Source organism: Buceros rhinoceros, unplaced genomic scaffold, assembly GCF_000710305.1.
Source record: "Buceros rhinoceros silvestris isolate BGI_N320 unplaced genomic scaffold, ASM71030v1 scaffold9948, whole genome shotgun sequence".
Lineage (NCBI taxonomy): Eukaryota > Metazoa > Chordata > Aves > Bucerotiformes > Bucerotidae > Buceros > Buceros rhinoceros.
In genome coordinates, this window is record NW_010428633.1 from 25,302 (window position 1) to 50,754 (window position 25,453).

The window sequence follows — 25,453 nt, forward strand, 5'->3', positions numbered from 1 at the left end:
AAGGTGGGAAAATTGTGTTTTATGAGCCAGAGCTGCACTGATAGCTATGTCAGGCAAGAAATTGTTCTCAGAGATCTTAAATCGCACAATCAACTCTTGCCTTTGCTGAAAGTCCACCTCAAAGCATTGTGCTCCCTGTCTCCTGAGTTCACAGTAAGATGTATCCTGCTCTCCCTGATGCTATGAGGAACACAGCCGTTCACAAATCAGTCCATGAATTATTTGTCTGTCTTTAGCAGCTGGAGGTTCAAGAATAAGCTAAAAAAAGGTAACAATATTAGCATCTGAGTTTGTAGCATTTTAAGAACTGTTTTTTTCTCAAAACTATTTTTCCAGGTAGCAAAATTACAGTGGAGGTTAATGAGGTATAGTCCAAACAGCAGCTGTTGTTATTATAAATTTAAAGGGTATATTGTATGTGTAATTTTTCCTGTTCCCTTGGAAAGATAAAATGATAAGAAATTTTGTTCAATACAAATAAAAATGTCAATGTATCGTGCTCACAATTTTGCAGTTTCAGCTCATAACTGTTATATTGTTCTCACTTAGTAATTAATCATAATTTTGAAATTAGCTGCATATGAAATTATTAACTGAATTTTAAAAATGTCCAAGAAACTTCAGTCTTTATGAATTATTCCTAAATAATGGTAAGGCCAGCGTCAGTAGCCGTTGCTTATCCAGGATACCATTTACTCACACAAGAAGTTCCATTAGCTTAATAAAATCATTGAGAATATGGAATATTCTCTGGAAATAAGACCACTGAATTGTTTCAAGGCTGGTGAAGTTGTTTTATTAAGAGGGCTGCTGCTGCAGAGTGTCATTGATAGTATGAGACATGAACGAACAATGATGCAGGTTTGAGATCGCCACCATCTTTGGCCAGTAGGGTAACAGTACGATAACCTGTAAATATAATAACACTTTATTAGTGTATTAACCACAAATGCAAATACCATGATGGAGTGGGTTTATGATCTGCTATGCAAATAAGTCATAATTTGTGATTCTCTAAATAACTCTTTAAAATAAACTGAAATGATACAGTACCCAAATCCCATTTCTACTCGTTTTCTCTTGTACATATACAGTATGTCAATTCTAGCATTTCTGGACCCAGAGTGAAAAACTTCGGTGTCTTTCAGGATTTGATTTTAATTCAAACTGAAGACTTTAGCACAGTCATATTTAAACATGGAGAAAGCATATATTTTACATCCAGAAGTGTTATGTGTTGCATGCATTGCTCTGATATAGCAAATTAAATAACAGCAGTGATAGTGCTTTAGAGAAAAATGGTATTGCAGCAGTAATGCTCTCCAGCCGAGGCAGAAAAAAAAGTGTCTTGTAAGATCTTCTACTGTGACATCTGTTAAGGATCTCCTTTTACATACGAGTGACATATTCAGATACTACATGTTCACCTGGTTGTTGAAGCATTTGGAGAAGCTGTAGTTCTCGACTTCAAACTTAAATAACTTACCTGCTCAGAAAACAAAACAATCCCCTCTCCAAAACCCCAAACCTATATTGTTTTATATGACTGTAAATGTCCATAACTTCATAATAATAAACAATGACACTTTTGATAAAAAAAATGTTCCGTGTTTTCTCTATGTATATATAAACCGCAGTTATTTAAGAAAGTATCTGTTATGAATAAGTATCTATCTATGTTCAGAACTGCAATTTTCAAAATCCTTCTTTAGGTGCTGGATGTGCGTGTAGTCTTTAGGACCCTCATTTATTTGGGTTTAAATTTTCTTGATTCTTCTACAAGACATGCAAGTTCACCTGGCATCTAAGGTTTGACTTCTGGGCAGCAGATATTAAAGCTGAATCCAGGCAATATGCATTTGAGATAACTTTTAGAGCATGCACACAGCATGTGGAAGGCTTCGTTTATTTCCTGTCCAAAGATGCACTTCAAGGACTAAGGCTCGTTTCTAAAGACTGTGTTCTAGCTGCTACTGAGTATTCTTCAAAGAGTGATCTACGAGAAGTAAAACTTCTTTTTAATTTAATTTATTCCAATTTGTATGAAATAATTAACTAGTCATTGTTTCAATGACAATAGCGGTAATAATGGAATTCCCGTCCTGTGTTAGTATTCTACATGTCAGACTCACTGGGACAAAGACTGTAACTGAGGACCCTCCTCCTCTTGCCTTTACTACTCAGCTAGAGAATTATTCTCACTTTCAGACCCTCTGAGTATACATACTTAATCACTGCATGAAAAATCAAATACTGCTGAGGGGGGCAGCAAGCATGCTTCTCCAGTGTAAGCTAGAACTGAGTTGGAAGGCTGCTGCTGGGAAAAGGCGGGCAGTGACCATATACATTTGAATGCTTTCTGGAGAAAATGCAGGGGAGGGTGGTAATGGTACGACTTTGTCCCACTACCTGTCAAAGAGAAAACGGCTTTTGGAAGGAGCTTGCCTTCAGTGGACACCTCAGTGACATGAATCCTAGAGAAGGAGGGACAGTCCTGTAGTGCAGGTTAAAGCAACTGGAGCTGTAAAGAGTTAAGATTTAAAACATAACTCTCTCTTCTGCATGGTTTAGACAGTTCTTTCCTAAGAAATCTAGACTGTTGCAACTCCTGCTGTAAGAAAAATTATTTTCCCCTTTCACTACTTAGGGTGCTTAGGTACCTAAAGCAAAGCCATGGTTCCAGACCTGGAATCCAGAGGTCTCGATGTTAAGCATTGCAATATTTTCTGCAGTTCATCTCTTAGAAGAATCTTATTTATGTCTTTGGGCATCTTGATGGCATCCAACATTTTTTTAACATTGTGTCAAGTGGGAATTGGGACAATTTATTTGGCACTGTTTTTAATTTTTCTGACTAAAGTCATTTCACAGCACTTTGAATTACTCCACTCAAAATCTTTCCTGTAGAGTCTGCATGCTTTTACATTCCAAAATATGAATCTCTGTTTGTGACCAAAATTAATCATACAGGCACATTAGAGACACACTGAAAACTATTTAAAAAAAAAAAACAACCCAAACCAAAAGAGCACCCAAACTGATGGTTTTACAAGCATATGTAAGCTCTAGTGTCTGCGATTTAATTTTTCTCAGACAACATGAGTTGGCAGGTTGGTGGGATTTTTTTCATTATTTTGAAATGTATAAAAAAAGGAAAATATAAGGTGACCAGTGTAAAAATTTATATTGGCGAAAGCAAGTGTTCTTTAAGAGTAATATCTTTGTTCTTATGTAATTCCTCAACCTTAGCTAGGGATCACAAACAGCTTTATGACTTCAGAACCTGGAAAGAAAAAGCTATTGAAAAACCACTTAAGCCTAATAAAAAAGGCATAGTGCCCATTGTCAGCTCCAGTGTTTTTCCTTCACATCTTCATTCACTAATAAAAGTTAGTTGTTTGTTTTGTCAGAAATAGCTTTGGAAATTCGATATAGTAAACAGCCATTTTACATAAGCCTTTCTCCTTGGCCTACTGACTTCTGTGTCTGCTCTTCATGTGCAACCTATTAATCATGTAAAATTCCAGAAGCTATACTGGTGCAATAAAAGAATCACTACCAAGAAAAATAACATAAATATTTTGCTTAATTTATATTCTTCATTCTTCATTCCGAAAAGTTGCACATAGTTTACTTGAGGATTTGTGGGGGCAGGGTCGTGGGTTGGGGGGAGTGCTGCGTTTGTTTTGTTTTAATTTGGCTTATATTGTGTTTTGATCCTGAGAAAGAGCACAAAACCATGCCTTTATAGTAGTTCTGACTAATCTCTCTTCCTGTTTCCCATTATAATGAGTTAAAATCCATCTGAGAAGTTACTATCTAGAACGGAGTACTGCAGTAGGAATAATTAACTGTCATTAATATTCTTTTGACTTCTACACCATAGATTTGCATTCAGAGACTACAGTGACTTAGGAAAAAAATGGAGTGCAATTTTTACCTGTGGTTATAAAATTCTCCTTTAGGAAATAAACATAATGCTGTTCTCAATCAATACTACAGTAATGATAATAGACTGGAAAGTTGTAGATTTTTTTTTGAGCTGTTATATGTGGCTCACATAAAGATACTACCTTTGCCCAGGCACAGCACGGGTAAGGTATATTGACCAAGGAATTCATTTGAAACCAGGGATATCTCATCCTCGACGGAGAAGCGTATTAATGCCAGTTCTGGGACTTGGATAGTAAAACTGAAATTTTCATCCCATCTAGGATTCAAAGCTAATGAAAAGAGAAAATACACAGTATCAAAATACTATTCCATTTATTCTACTTAATATGTGAACTATTGGGTCTGCTGTCGCTAGTCTGCACTGGTAAAGATTTGTTCTTTTTCACGAGGTTTCTGTGCCCATTTAAATAAATTGTGAGACTCCCACTGATGTCGGTGTTATATACGTCACATCTTTTGTATAGATTAGGGAATTAAAACTCTCAGAGGGAAGCTTCTGAATGCAACAAACATGCAGAACTTGAGACTTGCCTACAGCATGCAGGCCAGCCCCTTCGAAGGGTTTGTCATGTATTAGCTACATCATACTGTAAATCAAAATACTAAGAAAGTTGGTGGTGTCTCTTAGAAGAGAGCAAATGAGACAGTGATAGGCAGGTTAAGATTAAATTAAATTTTCGTATATGCTCAAATTAAATTTTCATATAGCCATACCAGTTTCTTGGTTTTGGTGAAGTTTTTGTTTTTACAGTGTTGGAAATGAGGCAGGAGCTAAATAAATTAAGGTAATAAAGCAATCACTTGACTAAATAGACAAAGAGAGGATGTGGAACAGGAGGGGGGTGCTTCGCCTTGAGCAATGTTCATACAGAGAGAAAAGAAATTCAGGGGTCGATTTAAAACAGCAGCAATCTACAAAAAGGAAATGGAGAAGGGAAAAACAGAAGACAGGCACAGAAGAAAAGAGATCACAGGGAATGTACAGTCTTAGACACCCAGATCCGTATGATAAAGGTAAGAGAATGCTCGAAGACAGCTACAAAGAGTACACGCTTCACCTGTCAAGCAGTTAAGGGACTAGTCCTACTAGAAAATTCCTATGAGTTAAGGGATGAAATCACAGAAATTTCTTCAGAAAAAGATGTCTTTAAACTTACCAGTTAGTGTACTGGTTTGGGCTGGGATAGGGATAATTTTCTTCATATCAACCCATATGGTGGGTACTGTGTTTTGGATTTGCGATCAAAACAGCCTTGATAACACACCAGTGTTTTACCTATTGCTGAGCAGTGCTTACACAGTGTCAAGGTCTTCTCTCTCTCATTTTGCTACACCCCCCTTCCCATCCCAGCGAGTAGGCTGGAAGTGCACAAGAAGATGGGAGGAAACACAGCTGGGGCAGCTGACCCAAGGTGACCAAAGGCCACATAACCAAGCTGACCAAGCCATATAACATCATGCTCAGCATAAAAAAAAGCTGGGGGAAAGGAGGAAGGGAATATGTTCAGAGTTACAGCATTTGTCTTCACGAGTAACTGTTACATGTGATGGAGCCCTGCTTTTCTGGAAATGGCTGGACACCTGCCTGCCTGCTGATGGGAAGTGGTGAATGAATTCCGTATTTCGCTCTGTTTGCATGTGAAGCTTTTGCATTATCTATTAAACTGTCTTTATCACAACTGAAGAGTTTTCTCATTTTTGTCCTTCTGACTCAATCCCCCATCCCCCTAAGGGTAGTGAGCAAGTGGCTGTGTGGGACTGAGTTGACATCCAGGATGAGCCCACAACAGTAGGTAAAGACATTTTCCATCTTCAGGAGAGTGCTAATAACCAGGAGAGTTTGTGCTTCCTTAACCTAATAGTCTACAAAAATGGCACATAGGCACATGAACTTCTGCTACAGATCTTGCGCCAGAACGTCCTAGTCTGGAGAGAAAGAATTTCAGTCTCTATAAGTATGTAACAACTTCTTGGGATGAAAAAATGGTGATTCCTTATAGCATAGTGTGCTTTGTTCACAGTCAAGAGAATAAGACTGATGCTCACCGTTGCTTCTTACAACACTAGATTTTTTCTTTGCTTGATCTTCTGGCACTCCATAAATTTCTATCTGCACTTTAGGGTCAGCTTTGTTAGTCTTCGACATGTTACTGGGTGGTAACTGGTGTCCACTGATGAGCTGGAAAATTAAAGTTGCAATGTCTTGAAATAATTGTAAGAATGAACTTTACACAATAGCCATAGTAGCAAAAACTATTCCATGAGAAACTACTATAAAAAGCACATACCAGACATAAACTGTATAAAAATACATATTAAACAAAAGAAAATTAAGAATATGGTGGTTCCCATTTAATTCTTGGCTAATTTCATAGAATCATAGAATCACAGAATGGGTTAGGTTGAAAGGGACCGTTAAGGGTCATCCAGTCCAACACCCCTGCAGTGAGCAGAGTCATCTTCAACTAGATGATGCTGCCCAGAGCTCCACCAAACCTGACCTTGAACATTTCCAGAGATGCAACATCTACCACCTCTCTGGGCAATGTGTTCCAATGTTTCACCACCCTCATTGTAAAAAATAATCTGATGTCATGCTTTCAATAATAGTTTTCAGATTTAAGTTTTTATTAAATAACTAGCCATTAAAGTTGTATTTGTTTACCATGCAAAACAATAATGTTGGAGGAATCTGTCTCGTTATTTTTGTATTTTCTGAGATCAAGCTCATGAATTCCTGTTAAAGCTGCGTCTAGTGGACCAGTGCTAACACCCATGGTGACATCACCATTGTGTTACAGAGTGCATTGCTGACCTCACCTGTGTTCCTTCTTTTTCACAGTAATACGTAAAAACTCTGTGTTTAATAGTCTCCTTGATGTTTTTGTCCTTAATTTAGTTAGCTACCTGGAAATCTCGCCTCAGGCTGCCCTGTAATCTGGCACCCAGCCTAAGAAAGGATTTGTGAAAGTCATGAGTTTGTCTGCTTTCTATCTGTATTTCAGTACAGCTAGGCAAGAATAAACAACTGTACAGTAATCTGCTTTTTAGAAATCAATGTACGGAATGTATCAAGAGAGGTATACAAGCCTGCAAGCCTAGGTGAAAGATATGACTCTTAAGATCCAGATCTCAGGACTGAATATGAAAACTTAGGATACAGATTCTTATTCCTCTGTCAATCGCGAAAAAAAACAAACTCCACAATTTCCACCTTTTGCCTAGATATCTTCTGTAACATATTGCTCCATGAAAAGTTCTAGCTTGAAACATTCAAGAACAGTGGCTTAGCAAACCCTTTAGCTGTCCCCTTCCTTCCCAGAAAATAGCTCCTACCTTCACTAGAAAGCTTTGCAAGCACTGATGGACTGTGCTCTGAGAACCAGGTGAGGTTCTTTGACATGCCCTGAATATCATGACTGAAATTCAGCACCTTGGCTGAGTCCTGCTTCCCACTCTTATCCCACAGCTACACATTTCTCATAGGGCGAAAAGAGCAAGCTGTTTTCAGCACGGTATGACCCAAATCCATAAATCCAACCAATTTTTGAGACCCAAGGCAAAGCAGATAAACAGAGAGAGTAGTAAATAGCATGGTAGGCTCAGAAGTTTCCGTGTGAAATACCTTGATTATTTGTATTTCTGCTTCAAAGGAAGCTTCTTGTTGGTGGGAATTGTGGCACATTGGGTTAAGAAGGATATTGAATTAAGTAAAACCAGGCCCTGTGTGATTTTTGTGTTCACTTCTGTTCTTCATTAATTCATTGACAGCCAGTCTGAGAGATCTGACCCCTAGATGTTTTATAGCTTTGCCTCTATTAAGTAATTTCTGCATTCATCAAGTTAGTGACTAGTAGGATCTGTTTTCCCTTTGACTCCTGCTCTTGACTCTTCCGTCTTCAACTACCACGGCCTAGTTTTTACTGCTGACCCTAAGAACGGCACTCTCTGCGCCCACAGTTCCTCAGCTGGTGGGACGCCATTGCTTCTTTGTATCCTGCGCTACCCAGCATGTTGCCTCAGTCTATGTTCTTAGCCAAAAAAGCTGCCTTTCTCTTTTCCAACTTCCAAAGTCAGACATTTCCTTCCTATGGTCAATGATTTTGTCTGTCACCTGCATTACGAGGGTTTTACCTCATCTTAACTCCGAATTTATACAAATAAGGGCTAAAATAACTGCTGTATATGCATGGGTGCTGGAAATCATCCAGAAATGTCTATTCATTATTGGTATGCTCACTGTTAGACAGTAAAACGTTCTTGATAACGTGCATGCATTAGGTAAGTATTTTATAATAGTTATAATGTTTTAGCTCCACTATTTATTTCTCCGAAAGAAACAGAATAGCAATTATACACTAATTTTATGCTAATTAAATAGCATTTATGCAAGTAGTGTACTCTGTAATCGGAAGCAGCACTTTTTCAATGGGAAAACATAGTTTTCTAACTAGCGAAGAATTACAAAACATCTACCTGACCTTAAATGAAGGGGTTTTTTTCCTAATCCATTACTTTACTTTAAAAGTACATGTATTTCTAGCATTTTTAAGAATCAGATTTTAATTAATCTTTAAATCAGATTTTAATTTGAGAGATTTAGAAATAATTCAAAGGCTTATTGATTCATTCGTCCTTTTTATAATTATTTATATCATTTTAGGATGATAAATAGTCTTTTATGTGTGCTTAGAAAGATAAAAAATCTTAAAAGAAGCATAAAGCTTCCTATCGTATGTTTAAACATTTCCATTTGTCAATTAGCATTATAATAGTACATGTGGTATTACTAATACTTAGAGAAAATAGTGGCAAACGTGCAGATTTGATTTCTGAGTTTTCAGGGTTCAGTCCCCACAACCATAACTGAGAAGTCCCTTTGTCAGCTACACTTGTGACATGATGTAAGTTGTATTTCTTTACACAACATCATGAAAAATCACGTATTTTTACAAACTCTTATTCCTTCTGAACACCTACATGTTTTTAGCAAATTAAAGTGAATTATAGATGGGAAACCATCGAAGCAGATAATATATGAGAATTTTAACATGTTGTTAGAAAACAATATTAAATTTCCCAGCAACAAGGATTGGAGATAAAATGAGAAACCAATAATAGATATCAAACAGGTCTGACCTATATAACATTTGTTTTCACATTTTATGGAACAAGCCAACAACTAACTAAGCTTACCCTTATTGACAGACACATTGGTACACTGTATGTTCCAACGTTGTATGGGGTAAATGTTGAATTGTGCTTTCTCAAGAACTCTGGTTTCAGAATATAGCCACAACCACCGTTGTCTTGGAATTTTCCATTTTGCAATTCCATTTGTATTCCTGGTGTCTGGAAGTTTAAGGCCACTGTGAAATTACGTTAATATTGATTTTAGTGAATTAGAGTTTATACCATTTTATAAAACAACTCTCTGAAAACAATAGTAAAACCAAAAGCAAATGGGATTAAAATACATATATTGTTCAAGGTTGGGTTATTTCTCTTAAATATAGCAGTATTAACAATTCACATGCAAAAGAAGATCACCATGTAGAACTGAGCCACATTTTAAGAATTACCTATAGATCTTTTTTCACATTGCAGTGTGTTGTGTGTTTTCCCTTTTCTTTTGAAATTAGGCCTTGGGGAACATGAAATGAGAGATTGTTTTTCCCCATAAGGAATAAATTCACATACTAGTTTCTCTACACAGTGGCAAGACCCCGCACCCTGAACCTGCTTACAAAGTTCTGGTACAGAAGGCTAATACGCAGGATTGTGACCGACCTTAGTTATGGTGCAGAATTCATCACAAAGGCGTGTCACTCAGAAGAAGCTTTAGTTTAGTTAGAACGTTCAGTGCGAATACATATAAGTAGAAGTGATTTTAAAAGTGCTCTTAAATTTAGGTGAGCAAACTCTCTTCAAGCTTACACCTCCAGTCCTGGTATTTATTGTTAATATACACCTGACAGGTTTTCCTTTCCTTGGCAGCTCAAAGCACTTTTTGTTTGCTGCAGCAGCAAAAACAACATAACACGCTTCTCATCAACAGGATATTGTAACTGATGAGATAGAGCCAACGTTGAAACAGACCTGTTTAATTAAGTTTTCCCCTATTCCTTCCTGTCACATTCAAGACACAAAATGCACAAGTTAAATCATCAAAGTGATAAAATGACATATGTTAAATAGAAAATTATAAAAGGACATTTCCTTGATGGCTTGGTAGGAAAAACAATGAAGATTTTGTGCAGTACAAGTGACTCCTCACCGTAATTCAGGAAGGGGACCTTATTACATGTTCCTATGAGATAATATAAACGTACTGAATAAACATTTGGCAGAATTCTGAAATCTTTCCCTCGTGGAAAATGCGAGAAATTTGGATCTGTTTTACTGTAAAAAATTATTTGTTTTCTTCTCTGTTATGATGATCTGTTTAAAAAATTCTGTAGTAAATGACACAAATAGGAACAGACCTGTGGATTAAAGCAGCTGGTACTACGGACCTAATGTTCGGAGGATGCGTGTTTTCAGTGGGGTTACCTTCAGAAGAGCTCTAGCCTGGTCCCTTGACCTCACTACCAATTAATGGCTGGAATACATCAAGTGCTCCCAGAGTGCATCTTCTGTTTCATCTCAAAGGAATCCCATCTGTGCTAGCTAAGATTGTTTTACAGTGTAAATCAACATGCAGTAAGTAGGAACAATTGGGAACCTTGCCTAAAAAAACCTCAAGCAAACAAAACAACCAACGCCAACCACAACAAAATGCAATATGCACTCCTGCTTCAAACTAAATGCTAATTTAGATGCAGGCATAGAGTCTATGTCAATATGCAAAGGAACTTTAAGGTTACTCTACCTTTGACAACAGAAACTGAACCTCGAAATTTTCATATTGGCCATCGCACATCATTGCCTTTTCTAAAGAGGGTAAAGAATTCTCTTGGTATAGTTTCGGCAGTGGTTCTCAATTTGTTTTTTATGAGTCAACACATCATCCAGAAACAGACCCAAATGTGGTGCTATATGACCCTTTTATCTTAATACATAGATTCAAACAGTGCAAGGAATGCTACAGAGCTGCAATGCTGAAGTCCCTTGAAGCCCAGGTCCTGTCATGCTCTACAGAAAGCCTAAGACCTCTCAGTCCATAGGTAAATCCTGTGTACTTGTCATAAATTTCAGAATATGTGGTTTATAAAGTGTAAACTGAAATTAGGCAAATCGAACAGTCATAGCTTCAAATAGCAGCTTCCACATGATTAAACAAATTACATGATTGCACATAATGAGACTGTTGCTAAATTTGCCAAGCTTCATAAGCTACTAAGCAGGAAAATCTGATTCAACAACAGAAACAAGCAAAAGAAAATATTTTCCATTTTATCATATTAGGAAAGTTACTTCTGCAACACAAGTGAAGGGCAAAGGAATTCCTCGATGTGATTCCTGCATCTGAAACAGGTCAAAGGCTTCCTGGAACCATGGGCTGAAACTCTTTCAGATCAGAGTATTTAATACTCAGATCTTCTTGCAAAGTACCAAAGCTGCCCTGGCTGTCCCTGTTGGCCCTGGATGTAAAGGCAATTTAGAAAATAGCCTAGCTCCAAAAAGATGAAACAATGCATAATGCACAGAGGAATACAAAGGGTGTGTTTCGTTCTAAATCTCTGTATCACAAGCAGTTAACTGAAGTCAGTCTCACAACTAATTGCAGAACTAACCTCAGTCTAAGTATTCAAATACAGCACCTTCCATAAGCACTGCCATTTGAGACCTAATTGATTTTTAGACTGAAAGAAAAAGCTTTTAAGAACCAAACTGAGTACTGGGGTTCTTAGATTTCCAAGCAGCTATGATTTGAAGGCAGTAGAGGAAAACAGCATGTCTTTTGTCTTTTGTCTGTGATGCTCCCTCTTAATTAATATTCCTATTGGCACTTACAAATTGTCTTTTCTTCCTTGTTCTATTAACTATATTATAACCCTAAGGTTTGATATATTTTCTGCATTTAAAAAGGAAGATTTTAAAAGTGGGTAAGCACACATGTGTCACCAATTTTGCTTAAAATGTGTTACTTAATTGCATTTTATGGCATTTTAAATTCATCTCAAAATGTCTGAATTTTATACAATCTCCAAAAATGCCATATGTGGAAAGCACTCAGTGTTATGTTCCTATCTCCATGATTTACTTCACTCATCTGAGTCTAAAGAAATATAATAGATCACATGTCCAACGTTGTGATCAGTGTTGTTACCACCCTCTCAGCTCTTTCCAATTAATTGTCTATGTTCCTAAAATAGGCCACTCACGACGAAAGCAATGCATCTTCTGTGCCTTAGTCAAAATTTGAACAGAATTCCACAAAGATTTAGAAATACCATGAAGACAGGACCTAATCTGTTTATTCTAATAACCTGGCATATTCTGTCATTGGTTATGAGATGATCTATGTGACTGGATTTGAAGACACCGCATTCATTCCACATTAGGACTCCCAAGCTGGGTATTGTCTATCCTTTCTTCTCACACGCAGGCCACACCTGCACCTAATCCATTACTGCTCAATTTTACAGAAATATTTTCAGACGTCCTTACATTATTGAGTAGTCCACATTACTTTTTTCAGTGGGGCTTAGGTGGCTTTTAAAAAATTTCATCCACAGCCTGAACAGCGGGAATGGTGACCAAGTATGAGTTGACTCAAAATGTGGATGAAAAGGGAGGATATTCAGTCTTCAGATTACACTGAAAACAAATGAAGATATCTGAAGGAAGGATATAACCTCTAACATGAGGATGAATTGTCACCTCTTATCTATACCAGGAAGCAAGCATTCGTTTAAGAGAAGCAAGCATTCATGTAATACAGAGCAGGAGGATCTCTTATCAGTAGTAAAAAAGTTCTATCAAACTAAAATACAGTAATACCTTCATCACCTGAATGATAAATACAAAACTAGTTTTTAAGCCTTGTGCAAACATTAACTATCAATCACAATATCTTCAAGAACGAACAATATTTCCCTTTTAATAAATTGAAAGTTTTATTCAATCTAACATGCAGCCTGATGCAGTTTGCATAAGCAAAATCCAATGCATATGATAGTACCCTGTAAACCCTTCTCACTGATTGTAGATATAAGGAAGATAACACACTCTATCACAAAGTGGTCAGAGCATGTAACCTAGAAAAACAGTGCAACACGGCAGTTTTTAAACTCCTTTTTCATCTGTGTTTATAAAAGAAACTGGAAAGACTTCCAGGATAATTAAGAGTCTCTGCCAAATTACAGCAGCCTCCTTGGGCTGCTCTGAGCCTTACTTACTGTTCTGATCCTATCTTGGCATGTCAGTCTGATCCCCACTGCCATTCCTGTGTGCTTGCTAATTTAGTCTTTTAAGTGCCCTCAGCATCCCCATTGCTTTACGAGTTTTTTTAAATCTTTGTGCAGCTTTAGCTTTCTTGACAAGCCGGAGAATAGGTGAGATCCCACCCAAACTTTATGAACAATTTTTATGAATGTCTACCAGAAAAAAAACCCCAAAAATTGGTGATTTGTTTCCTTACAACACACAGCAGACCTAAGTGGATAGTATAAATTTTGGCACAAAAATAGTATCTCGTCTCTTCTTCTGACCAAAAAATTTGGTCAATCTGTGTCTCTTTTTTCCTCTCCAAACAGAATAAAATGGGTCTTCAGCTATTCAGACTCCAAATTTTATTAAGCTTAATTATAATTTCTGTCTTTGCTTATCACTGATACATTTTGAAATGGATGCTCTTATTCTTCAGAAACTTAATTTATGAATGACTTACATCATGAGGCATTCTGCCATATTAAGAGGGACTACTCTTCTGAGCACTAGGTAACACTCATAGCTGTGTGACACATGCTCAACGTGTGCAGTCAGTCTGTCCTTACCATCTTTGGGCCTATTCAGTATTGTTGCTCTAAAGACACTGTCATTAGAAATGTTAAGAATTCAGTCATTCTAATGTTCGTAACTGCTGCCACTGTTCCTACTTAATTACAAGTAGCTCTACTGGAAAAAAGGAGTCAGGTGATTAAAAATCATCCAATATCCAAGCATATCTGCAATTAGGAATCCTCTCTTGTGAAGTTCTCATGGGAAAAGTACCTAAAGCATTCCTGAAAAACTGTCAAATATAAAATCTAACTGATTTTTTACTATTTAATTAATATGTCAGTCTGAAAGTTACACTTCAGCGCAAGTCTGAGCATCTTTTGGTTGTCATTTTACTTGTCTGAAAACGACACTTTTCCAAAATAATATTTAAAATTTGTTTGCCTTTTCCTTCTTGAAAGAACAGAATATATTATCAGCTTCCCTCTCCTGTTTTAGTCTGGGTCTCTAACACAGGGTTTAGAACAAGGTCAGGAAGGAGTTCAGAGGCAATTGCGTCCCTGCAAATTTTTCTGTCTTTCTTTAAAGTTGATTACATTTCAGATATATTTTTTTTAGTATTCTATCAATTGTCTGTAGTTGTAGTTCAGTGATGATAGCTGGAAAAATTGATAAAATGAAATTTCTGTTTCTTTGCTTTTAAGTGAAACTCCAGTATGTATTACACCCACCAAAAAAAAAAGAAAAAAAAGAACCACCTTAAAAGAAGTAGGCTCCAGAGTAGCCCAAAAGCTATGTCATAAATCTGGCAGTTAGAGGTGTTCCTGCAAAAGAAACATGAAGCTGTTATTCAAAAAACCTCCCACCCCTTGGAGCCATTCCAAAGGAAAGGTGAGTGTATTTAGGTAGCTTCACGTATAAGGATGATATTGTCCCTCCTAACTTGCAGGTGTCTACACGAGTTAGATATCCCACTACAGCTAGTGAGGATCTAATCAATGACATTTAAGGGACAATGTAACCAAAAATGGATCTATACATTAAGTATGAGATTTATCATATATCTGGAGTCTGCAGTTCTAATAGCCGTCCCACTGGGCTGCGGACTTATCAAAGCAAACACTATGAAGAGAAGCAACCCTTTTTTCACATTCTATAACCCACGATGACCATGTGGCCTATTACAGCTGTTGATATTTTTCCAACTACATGACTTTGTTAATAATACACTTCTTTGCTGGGCATCTTAGTATTATCTTTCCACAGCACACTATTCAACAGTATTTAGTAAGATTTATGTCAGTTGTGCAAGATCTAGTTTTTACTTCCTAAAGATGAATTTTCGGACTATCCAAACCATAATAGGAAGACCATAACAATATAGGTATTGACCCCTGTGCCTTTTCTGCAGCTGACCTATGATGACCTGTCCTTGAAACTTCAAGAGGAAGTGGCCAACTCATGCCTTCTCATTTCATTCTTCCAGGACATTGGCTGGCTTGAGAGCTAGCAGGAAAGCTTTGCTTTCTCCATGAGTCTGTTGTGGGATAAGACCACAGCAAGCCCAAACAAAGAATGAGCTCTGGACTACAAGGATAGCTGTACGGAACAGCCTTGGTGTGGTTTTGCCATGAGGTGTATGACGTATCAGATGCATCCCCTGCCTTTGAGTGGAAGAGGTGTTTTAGTTTGGGACAAAATCCGGAGCCCATTTTGGAAAGATAGCTGAAGCTCTGTTTAATGGCTAGAGACTAATTATTAGCCTTTTAGATGCAGAATGAGCAAAGATGAAATGTTGTGATATATCTGTCTTTGCCGTGTCATAGGCATAGAGTTAAGACATCTGCGAGGTTTCAAGGATCACAATGCTAGATTAGGAGTGCTCACTTCTTGAGTATCTAACTGCAATAACATATACTGCAAAGAGCTTTGAGGTATTCTAATAATCTAACCTGACATAAAAATAAAAAACTTCAAGCAGGTCACTTCACAAATGTCACTAGAAATTCAAGCAACAACAATTCAAAGGTATAATATAATGAATATTCTCAGTTTGGTTTAGATCTCGCATTGGCTGTTGAAAAAATGCGTAATATAGAAAATGCTTGCTTTACACTTTTGCTCTGTTACTAAAAAATTGTCAGTAAAAATAATAACTGAGTGTAAAAGTCTCATACAAAAAGCTAATTAAAGCTGTAAGAAATTGTAGTATTCCACTATCTTTTAATAGAAGAGCCTGTGCTTCTCCCTAAATTCAATTTCAGTATTTTGTAAATTCCTTTACTAAATTTGACAATCCATCACATCTTCTAAAATGTATAATGTTCAGTGAGATTGTGAGAATATCTAAACTTCCCATGATCAAACATAATCTGTTTATTCAGAAATGAAAAAATAAAAAAATAAATCTGTTGTCTCCTGTTTTTCTATTTGTCCATCAAGAAAGGAAAATAGTTTAACAGAAAACACGCAACAACCAAAACTTCCAAAGTTAATTAGTGTTCCTGTGTCCTCTTTTTCCTCACCTAGAACCCAAGCAAGGTCAGACTTCACAGTCATTTTAGGTTGCACAGATAAGGCATACCAAGGTCTAAAGAAGTGGGTTTCTTTTCCCTAGGTAGCTTCAGAGGTCAGAATCAGAACAAGTTAGAGAATTCTTTATCACTCCTCTTTTTATCCATTGTTTTTTGTCATATTATTGCACAAATGATTTAGCCACAAAACATGAGACAAATTTGCCAAGCAGCATTTTGATGTCACATGCCAACCCAAAACCTAAGGTAAGAAAAAAATCCATTGTACAAGTAGTGGAACCTTCACAGTAGCGTATAAATTTTTATGAGTGTTCCAGAAAACATGTGCTCTATATAGCCTCTTCTAAAACAAAATTCTGTACCTGACATATCATGGCTTTCTCATGTGACACATTTTGGTCATTCCTATATACTGTTTTGATACATGGATAATGATTTCTACAGCATGCAAAGGATATATTCAAAGGTATATTTAAGTATTTCTATTATCATTTTGACTGAGGTTTTTTTTTGCTTCTCTGTTTTTCTGTCAATATACTACAGTTGATATCTGTTTATTTAAATAACTGTCCTGAATGTTCTTTCCCTGTATAAATCTTTACATTCCATTTTATTTACCAAATGGAGATATGGATATGCCGAAAAAGTTCTTTCCAGTACCACACTGCAGCTGTATGCAGGAGGCATACTAATTTTCCCAGACTATAAAAAAGTTATTGTAGATATTTTTCTCCATAACACCTCAAAACCTATCCTGTTTTTCTGAGTCTCAGAAAATGGACATGGAGTGCACAGTGACATCCAAAAGCGATGTCATGGAAACTCTGCACTTTTTTACTGTGTTTTTTAACTTGCCTTCCTTTGGAAATTAGGTTTACACAATTACGTAATTCTTGTCCTCAGCCCCAACAAATCTTGAGCCTGTTGGACCATTTCATCCTGCTTTTAGCTGAGTGCCAGGCTACTCCAAGTTAATACTTTCCAACCAATTTAGAGAAAATTGCTGGCAAGATACAGAAGAAAGCACAGATTTGAGTCTATCGCTAAGGGAATTGAAGAAATAACTCAACTCTCAGCATTTACATGATGCAGAGGCCTGACAGGGAGTATTATATGTAAGTTTGAACAAAACCTAATACATTTTCTTGGCATGGCCAGAACAGTTAGGGATGTTAAAGGAACATAAATGTGAGAAGGGTAAGCTAGCAGGTGTTGGAAGGGTGAAAGCAGGTGAGGAAAGGGAATAGGCAACATAGAAGAAATCTGAGTCTCGTGAACAGTTTTAGAAAAGTGGTAGAAGGGACATGGAGGGATTACTTCTGTGCGTGGAATGCAGAGTGCAATGGCAGGGAAACAGGAAGGGTTTGTGGGCTATGTGGACACAAGACAGACATAAAAATTTAAAAATCTGTGTTAAATCAGTGGAAGGACATCAGCAGAAGATTCACAGAGTGGAGCTTTGGGAGTTGCATTGTGATGTGCAGTTATATTTCTGCCAAACAGTTATCTAAAACAGATTAGGGAATCAAGAACAGATCTGACCAAGTCTTGGAAATAATATATGTGGAGAATTGCTTATAATCAGCCTATTCCCGTGAGAAAAATGTTTTTTCAAATGAAGATGCAGATGACGTGACCAAGAGGGCAGATCTAACCACTTCCTGCATAGTTTTAATTCTTTCAGGAAGAGGCCCAAAGCCCCTATACAGTGAAAATCATATGTTTTTTATACTAATGTTTAGAATGACTTCTCATTAAAGTATATTCTGAGTCCACAGACAACGTAGTCATTTTGAAAGACTTCAGTAATGTTTGAGATCTAACAAATGGATATTCTTTGCAGAGTTCAGTGTGGAGATTTACAGGCTAGAAGTCAAACTAGTAAACAGCAGTATGACAAGCCTTAGAGATGAATTGAATATTAAATTACGGACCTCTGGCCAGTACATCCTCTAAGCATGAAACCAAATCACTAGTTTTTAACAGCAATGTAGATAGTACACAGAGAGTGCACCACTCCAGGTAAATAACCAGCAGTGGCATGACATCAAGCTAAGTGAGGATCGACAGCAAGGACAGAATGTAATCAAACCAATTTCAGATGGTATAGTAATGGTGAGAAACTTCCAGCAATAACCTAGCTCCAGTTCAAATCTGTACTATACATAAACACTTATGACAGAGATACTAACAAAATTTAAACTAACCAGTAATATTTTACTCCTGCTGTAGCTGTAAAACTGCACCTCAGTACAACAGTCAGAATGAGAAGCAGAATTTCTAACAATGAGAGAATTATGGGGGGTCTGAGTACATTTCAGTTCTTTCAGAGACCAGCCAGTGCTGGGTGGCCGAATCTCCCTAGTCGTTGTTTCCTACATTATCTCAACTTAAGGTACTGACAGTATGGCATAGCTCAGGGTGGGGACAGCAAATGGTAAGAAATTCAGGCGTGGGGATGTCCTCCACCACTTGTGGTCAGGGCTACAGACATGGGAACTGCAATCTTGCAGTACAAGCTGAGGCATGATGCTGCTTCTAAGTTCTGTAACTGTAGGAAAGTAGCTGGGGATACATTAGGGGGGTTGAACAATGAATAATATGCATGTGCATGATCGATTGGGACTAGTACACCGTAAAAAAAAATTCTGAGGAGGTAACTTGAAACAGAAGATATTTTGGGAGCTGAGAAAGAAAACAAGTGAAAAAAGAAGCCTGGAGCAAGGGTGCACATAAGCTCTAGAGCCCTGCAGGTAAAGTGAAATTTGTGCCCATCTCTGTACGAGCGTATCTTGTAATATAACAAGATGAGACCACACCATTCACCTCTCAAAACTGGGAGCCTCTGGCAAACTGCCCTGCTCACCCCATAGTATCCCTCAGATGGCCTTGGTATAGAATCAGAATAAAAGACAAAATGTATATATGGATGCAAAAAATACTGTTCTCTACTTTCCTGAGGCTGAAGGAGGTGTATCAGACTGATGCAGAAAAGTATTCTGTAACTGCGAATCTTTTAAACTGACGAACACAAAAAGATGAAGACAAGATTGCCTCTAAAGCCATTAAAAAGGGGAAAGTGCTTAAAGGTGAGAGGTTTTTCAAAGCCTGCTGAGTACAGAAGATATGCTTGTTTTTAACAATTTTAAATTGAAAACTAACTTGAAATGAAGAGACAGAGAAGTTATTTCATTGCTCAGGGAACTTTTATGCTTTGTACTGGAAACTGAGAAACCACTGGAGACTCCCAGCAACTCCCAGCTTTACCTGGGTATTCTGCTAGAGTAGGATGCAGTAGCATATCATAATCTGGGAATTCTTGGCACCAATATTAATTGTTGTGCCTACATCTCCTGTATCTGCAGTACTCCAGATGCACAAATCCATTGAAAACCCACAGATCCTTCAGATGAGGCTTTCATTGCTTTGTAAAAATTCCTAAATTACACATATATATCTTTCTATCACCTCTTCTAATCCAGTGCTGTAGAGCAATCTTAGGAAAAAGCAAACACAATTGCATTCCAACAATTCCTGCCTTTAGCTAAACAGGCATCTGCTTCTGTTCTCTTGCTAACTACAAAGCAGCTATAAGGAGTGCTAGACTTCAGCTGAAGAAGATTTTTTTTTAAAGAAATAATCATAAAAGAGAAAAAAGAAAAATATAAGGATAAAAAAAAAGAGGATTAAGAAAATACCATTCCCATTTTCTTTTATATATGTGCTCTACTTGTACTTTAGCCACAGCTGACAAACAAGAATGGAGGTTATGGAATTTGATTAACACAACATGCAAAAGCATGTAATATATTTTCATTTTCTTGAGGGGTATATTGCAAATTTTTTTTGGCAGTACAGTGCTTAACGCATAGCACGCTTGCTTTTACCTCAAAACCTAAGGTAACATGGTTAACATAATAATTTCAGCCCGAAGAGGCAGGTGGTAAATATAAGTTATCATTGAGACATTCCTTATGGACATTCACAGATAAATATCATAAAATTATTAATAAAAAAGGAGATAACATTTGAAGAAAATAATAAAATCCTGTTTTAGCTGTTGAAAGTTGTTTCTATATGGGATTTTTCTACAGTGTTTCAGAAGATAAAATCATGCTTTGTTTAGACTTAGGGCTAGGAGTAATACAAAATAAGGGGCGAAAATTAAAAGTGTGGCATTGTTCTTACTAGTGTTTTTCTTAATATCCAATAGGGAAAAAAAAAGTAGTTTGAAGAAATTATTGAATTATAATAAACTGCCATATTTGGGATAAGATACAACAATTAACAGAAAGTAATATTTATAATTAGTTGGCACCCAATCGTAATTAATTACAAGAGTAAATAGATGACAATAATATTCCATTTAGTTATTATATACCAGAATCCTGGATTTGGGGATGAAAAATTACTAGGATTCGTAGACTGAAGGAGACGTTTAGATAATACAAAATGAAAGTGATTCCACGGAGGGAAAATATGTAACACAAAACATACTGTAGGAAGGAAAAGCGCTTGTATATGTGTAGCCTCTGCAAAGCCAGGAATGAAAGTCTCTGCAAACGTACGTACCCATTTGACATCCCACATTCCAGAACTCTTGAGGATTATAATTTGAAGAGGTCATTCTCGTTCCTTTGGGATAGATTCTTGTAATGAATCTTGAAGTATGTGCAACAAACTCTCTAGCTGAAAAACAGAATTATAAAACCTTCATAAGAAAAACTTTTATCAAGAGATCTCATTTGAATAAATTATAATAAAAACACAATAATCTGATCCAGCAATTTTAAGTTTTGGGGTTTTTTTTTTTACACGAGTATATCATAGGAATGTATTTCTATTTTAGGACATTTTAATGCATGTTAACATTAGTATATGAGCCACTGAGATATGGCTAAAATTCTATTTTAAAACATTAATACTTTGTGTATATTTCAATCTGATAATATTTTTGTGTATAGTACAGATTCTGTCAAAAGTTCAATAACCAAGAATCATTCCTTGATGGAAATATTCTGTTTCTTCACCTGTTTGTTAGGAAAATGTACAAATTTTACACTAATGCTTACTTCATCCTCCTGGGAAAATAAGACACAGGAAATTGGTCAAAAAAAAAAAACAAACAGGAAATCGGTCAAAAAACCCACTCATTCTTTAATACTTTAATAGGAAAAAAAAAAATCATCCTAAGATGATCTTAGGTTGCTTGCTGGTTTGAGGTTTAAATAAAACGACCAAATAATCATCTCAAAACCAGTGAATAGCATATTTCTAAAAGACGCTTTATTAGTTCCTTTATCGTTTTCAGACATTGTTAACTATTCCAGTGAGTTGATTTTCTTCCTCCTAGCAGTGTTCCCCCCCACAAAAGCATAAACTATACTGATGAGGAAAACTTCAGATGACTTCTATTGACACTATTCCTTTAGGAATTAAATAGAAAGCTTTACATTTCCAGGGTCATCACTCTGATCTTTTCTATCCCCTCCTCAGCCCCTTTTATTTGTTTTTTTATTTTTCTTAGACCTACATTTGTTGACTGGATTGCTAGAGGGACCAGAGAGGACTTGTGACTATGGATGGCTGACAAAAGCTTCTTTGTTTTGATGCCTGAGCACCATTCACCTAAAGAGCCATTGAGTCATCTCCACAAAGTGGTGGAGGCAGCTGGGCTGGCCCTGAATGAATGGGCCTGTAGCAAACTTCATTCTCATGGTCAGTGATCGCTGTTCTTAACATTCCCTTAAGGCTGTTGGCAGACAGCTGGAGTTAAAACAGCAGAGGCTGCACTGTATTGGATGCACCAAATGGAGACACTCCAATACAGAATGAGTTTTGAATAGTCCAGCTTGGCTGATATGAAAGATCCTGTCCAATGGAGCAAACTGCCTGCTATAGGCTTTATTCATTCCATCAGTGCAGATTCTCTTATCTGCAGTTATCAAAGCTGGGCTACTGCATGCCCAACTCCAGTGAGTACTACAGGCTATACGTGGAGGGGGGTGAAATCTATCCCACACGTTTTTAAGTAGGGACTGTAACTTCTAAATTATTTTATGCAGAAAACGATGAATCAAAAGGTATTCATACATTTCGTATTCTCTGTTACTATGTGTTCTTATAGAACTGCATTAAATCAAAGCAAGGTGAATCCAATTTTCCTCACAAAACCAACTGAAATACAAAAATGCAATGCAAATTATAAGATATTTCTAAAACAGTGTTATAAACCCAACTGAATAAAATTGGACAGCATGCATTTCATAAAATTTTAACCCTACCAATGCCTAAGCAGTGAGCCATAGCAATATTCTAACTTTTATCTGATTAAATCAAAAGAAATTACCTGAATGTTTCACTAATTTCCGTGCTTTAACTTCTCCAATCGAATTATTTTCGTAGCACTTTTGATCAGCCAGGGAATGCTCAAAGCTCACAAACTTCTGAGATTTGGTATAAATCACAAGGTCGGACAACTCAATGGCAATTTTTGCCTTCTTTGTCTAATAATCATAAAATAATGGAAGAATACAGAAACCATAATAGCACATATTTCGTTATTATTATTAACAATTCAGCAGAAACTGAAATCATTTTGATTGCACAAAGCATGGGAAAATGCGTCACAGTTAATGAATATTTAAGCTTAAGATACGACTTCCGATAGTGAGATTTGATCCAGTCAGAGGCAATTAGGGTTACAGTCTCTATGCTCATCACAGCAGTTATAGGCTGAAAGAAGAGATGCTTGCAATGCTTCCTAGCAATCCCAGTGTTCTGTTGGACACCTTTAGCATTTCCCTGCTTCTGAGACTGGTATGTAAATTTACATCCCTTTTCACGGCTCTTAATACACTAGAAAAGGTATACTGGCAGGCAGTACTTGGAGGAAAAAAAAACCAAAACAGGCAGGAGAATCTATACAACAATAGCACAGACTCAACTACAATATGCAGAATACCAGGAGAATATTTTACCATGCCAAGCAAATCAATCCAAGCATTGCTCTGAAGTGAGGAAAACTCTGTTCTTCTTAATTAAGATAGAAAGTTCTTTGGACAAAGTCTTTATTCAGTATTCCTCCATTACCAAAGAAAACAAAAGAAAAGGCTGCTGTATGTTGAAGTTTTACCAGGGTCTTATCTCTCAAACTGAAGTGCTATGTGACCTCTTCGTTTTATTTAGGATGAACTTGTGAGCTAATCAGTGGTAGTAGCCAGCAAAGACCTGATAATGCTAATAATGTTTACATTCTTTTAAAGCTTTTGAAGGCAAATTCTCATCTAACAAAATAATAGGGATTGACTGCTCCTGGTGCTTAAACTACACAAAGTTTAAGTGCATTAATTATTCTGGGACTATGTCCCATGAGGAGCAATAGGAGTTCACTGCCACAAAACTGAATAATACAGCTCTCTGGATGGGGAAGGCAGTGGCACAGCCAAAGCCAACAGCATCACCAAGGTATCTCGGCTGTTGGTTCTAATACTCTCCCACCCTTCAACAGAGTAATAGAGTGGGACCTCAAGATAAATACACCCACTTCAATAGAGTGGGACCCTGGAAAACATTTTATCCTCTGCCTATGAATCATGACTAGACATATGTTGTTGCTGCTGTTGATCAAGATGTGTGTGGTATGTGTTCTGGTCTGTAACATGATGTTACACAAATATGTGACCCTATTATCTGGAAACCTCCCAGCTTCAAAAAGAACTCCAACCTTCCCCAGAATTTGCTTTACTATCTTTCTATATCAGATTGAAAGAGAAAGAAGCAAAGATCTTGACCTTATCGCTTGAAGAAAAGAGACACAGAGGAAGAGACGTTGCCTCTCAGCAAAAACACTGAGCCCTGAGGAGCCCTGCCATTCAGATAATCAGAGCATAATGTGCAAAAGTGATTGGATACTGGATGCTTCCCTGTCTGCTTGAAAAACTTGAACAAAACAGTTTGAACCCTGATGGAGAAACAGATTTCCATGGCAGAGAATTGCTACTTGGTTTAAAAAATTAGTAAGTTCAATGTGACTATCAAAAAGAGAATTACCTCCAGTTATTACACTCTTTTTCAAAAATAGTACTTAATGTTAAGTATCTACATGATAAATGTAAAAATACTTTTTCTATTATAAGTACTTAAAAATGTTTTAGAGCAACCAGAACTCTACAAATAATTGCATGCACAAATCCAGAAAAGGAGAAAATAGGGGAATGGGAACTCTTTGAAATCTCTAAGACAGATTGGTGGATTGTGGGAAGAAATAGTTAAGTCTGTCCTTTATCATCAGGAACTGATACGAGTGTACTCCATGTGTAGTTCCAGGAGGGTCTTGAGACCAACTAGCATTTGGGCAACTTTATCTTAGATCTAATGTGGTATTGAGCACCTGGCACAAGCACAAGGCTTGAAAAATGCAGGTGGAGTGTAGGATGGGAGCACAGGGAAGGGCTGCATTTTAGTTGGGTACTAAAACATGCACTAGCTTGGAGTGCCTAGTAAGAATCAGGAAAACTCTGAAACTTGAGCTAAAATATATTATTTCAAAATACATTGCCATAAGTAATTTTAAAGCCTACCTTTTAAATTTAGTCTCTATTTGAAGACAATATGTTCCTTTGTTTAAAAAACCAAACGAACAAACAAAAAACTGGCATACATCTATGTGGTGAATTCAACTGAGATAAAAGTTACCTTTGCCTTTTTTCGAGGAGTAGTTGGTGTATATCCTCTTTTCCTTTTTGAGGAACTAGCCTTTGGGTAAAGAGGAGTTTCTTCATCAGTCTCATCTTCATCAGATAAAACGTCAAAGTCAGAAACTTCTCCTGTCTCACCATGCTTGTCAAGCTCTCTCCGGAGCATACTTTCCTCAATTGTTCCAACTTTTTTATTTTTTATCAAAATTTTGAATTTTAATGCCTGTAGAAAAGAGGTTAAACAGTAGTAACTGGGATTATGTATGGATTAGTCGTAGGTTTTCAATCTAGGTATTGGTTAACCCTATTCAAAGCTGTTTATTAAGTATAATGAAGTGAGGTAACACAGTGAAGTGAAGATAAGGATCAGTAAGGCAGAAG

General features: G+C 36.9%; 1 protein-coding gene across 1 annotated transcript; it reads right to left on the reverse strand.

Annotated features, from left to right (window-relative positions):
- Positions 1-823: 823 nt before the first annotated feature.
- On the reverse strand, positions 824-25,295 carry LOC104498908 (1-phosphatidylinositol 4,5-bisphosphate phosphodiesterase zeta-1-like; the record flags this gene model as incomplete). The annotated part of the gene is made up of 7 exons (XM_010142346.1): positions 824-909; positions 4,074-4,223; positions 6,001-6,133; positions 9,151-9,323; positions 20,946-21,062; positions 22,723-22,879; positions 25,071-25,295. Coding segments are annotated over 7 exons (1,041 nt in total), but the record flags the coding sequence as incomplete, so codon positions are not given.
- Positions 25,296-25,453: the final 158 nt, after the last annotated feature.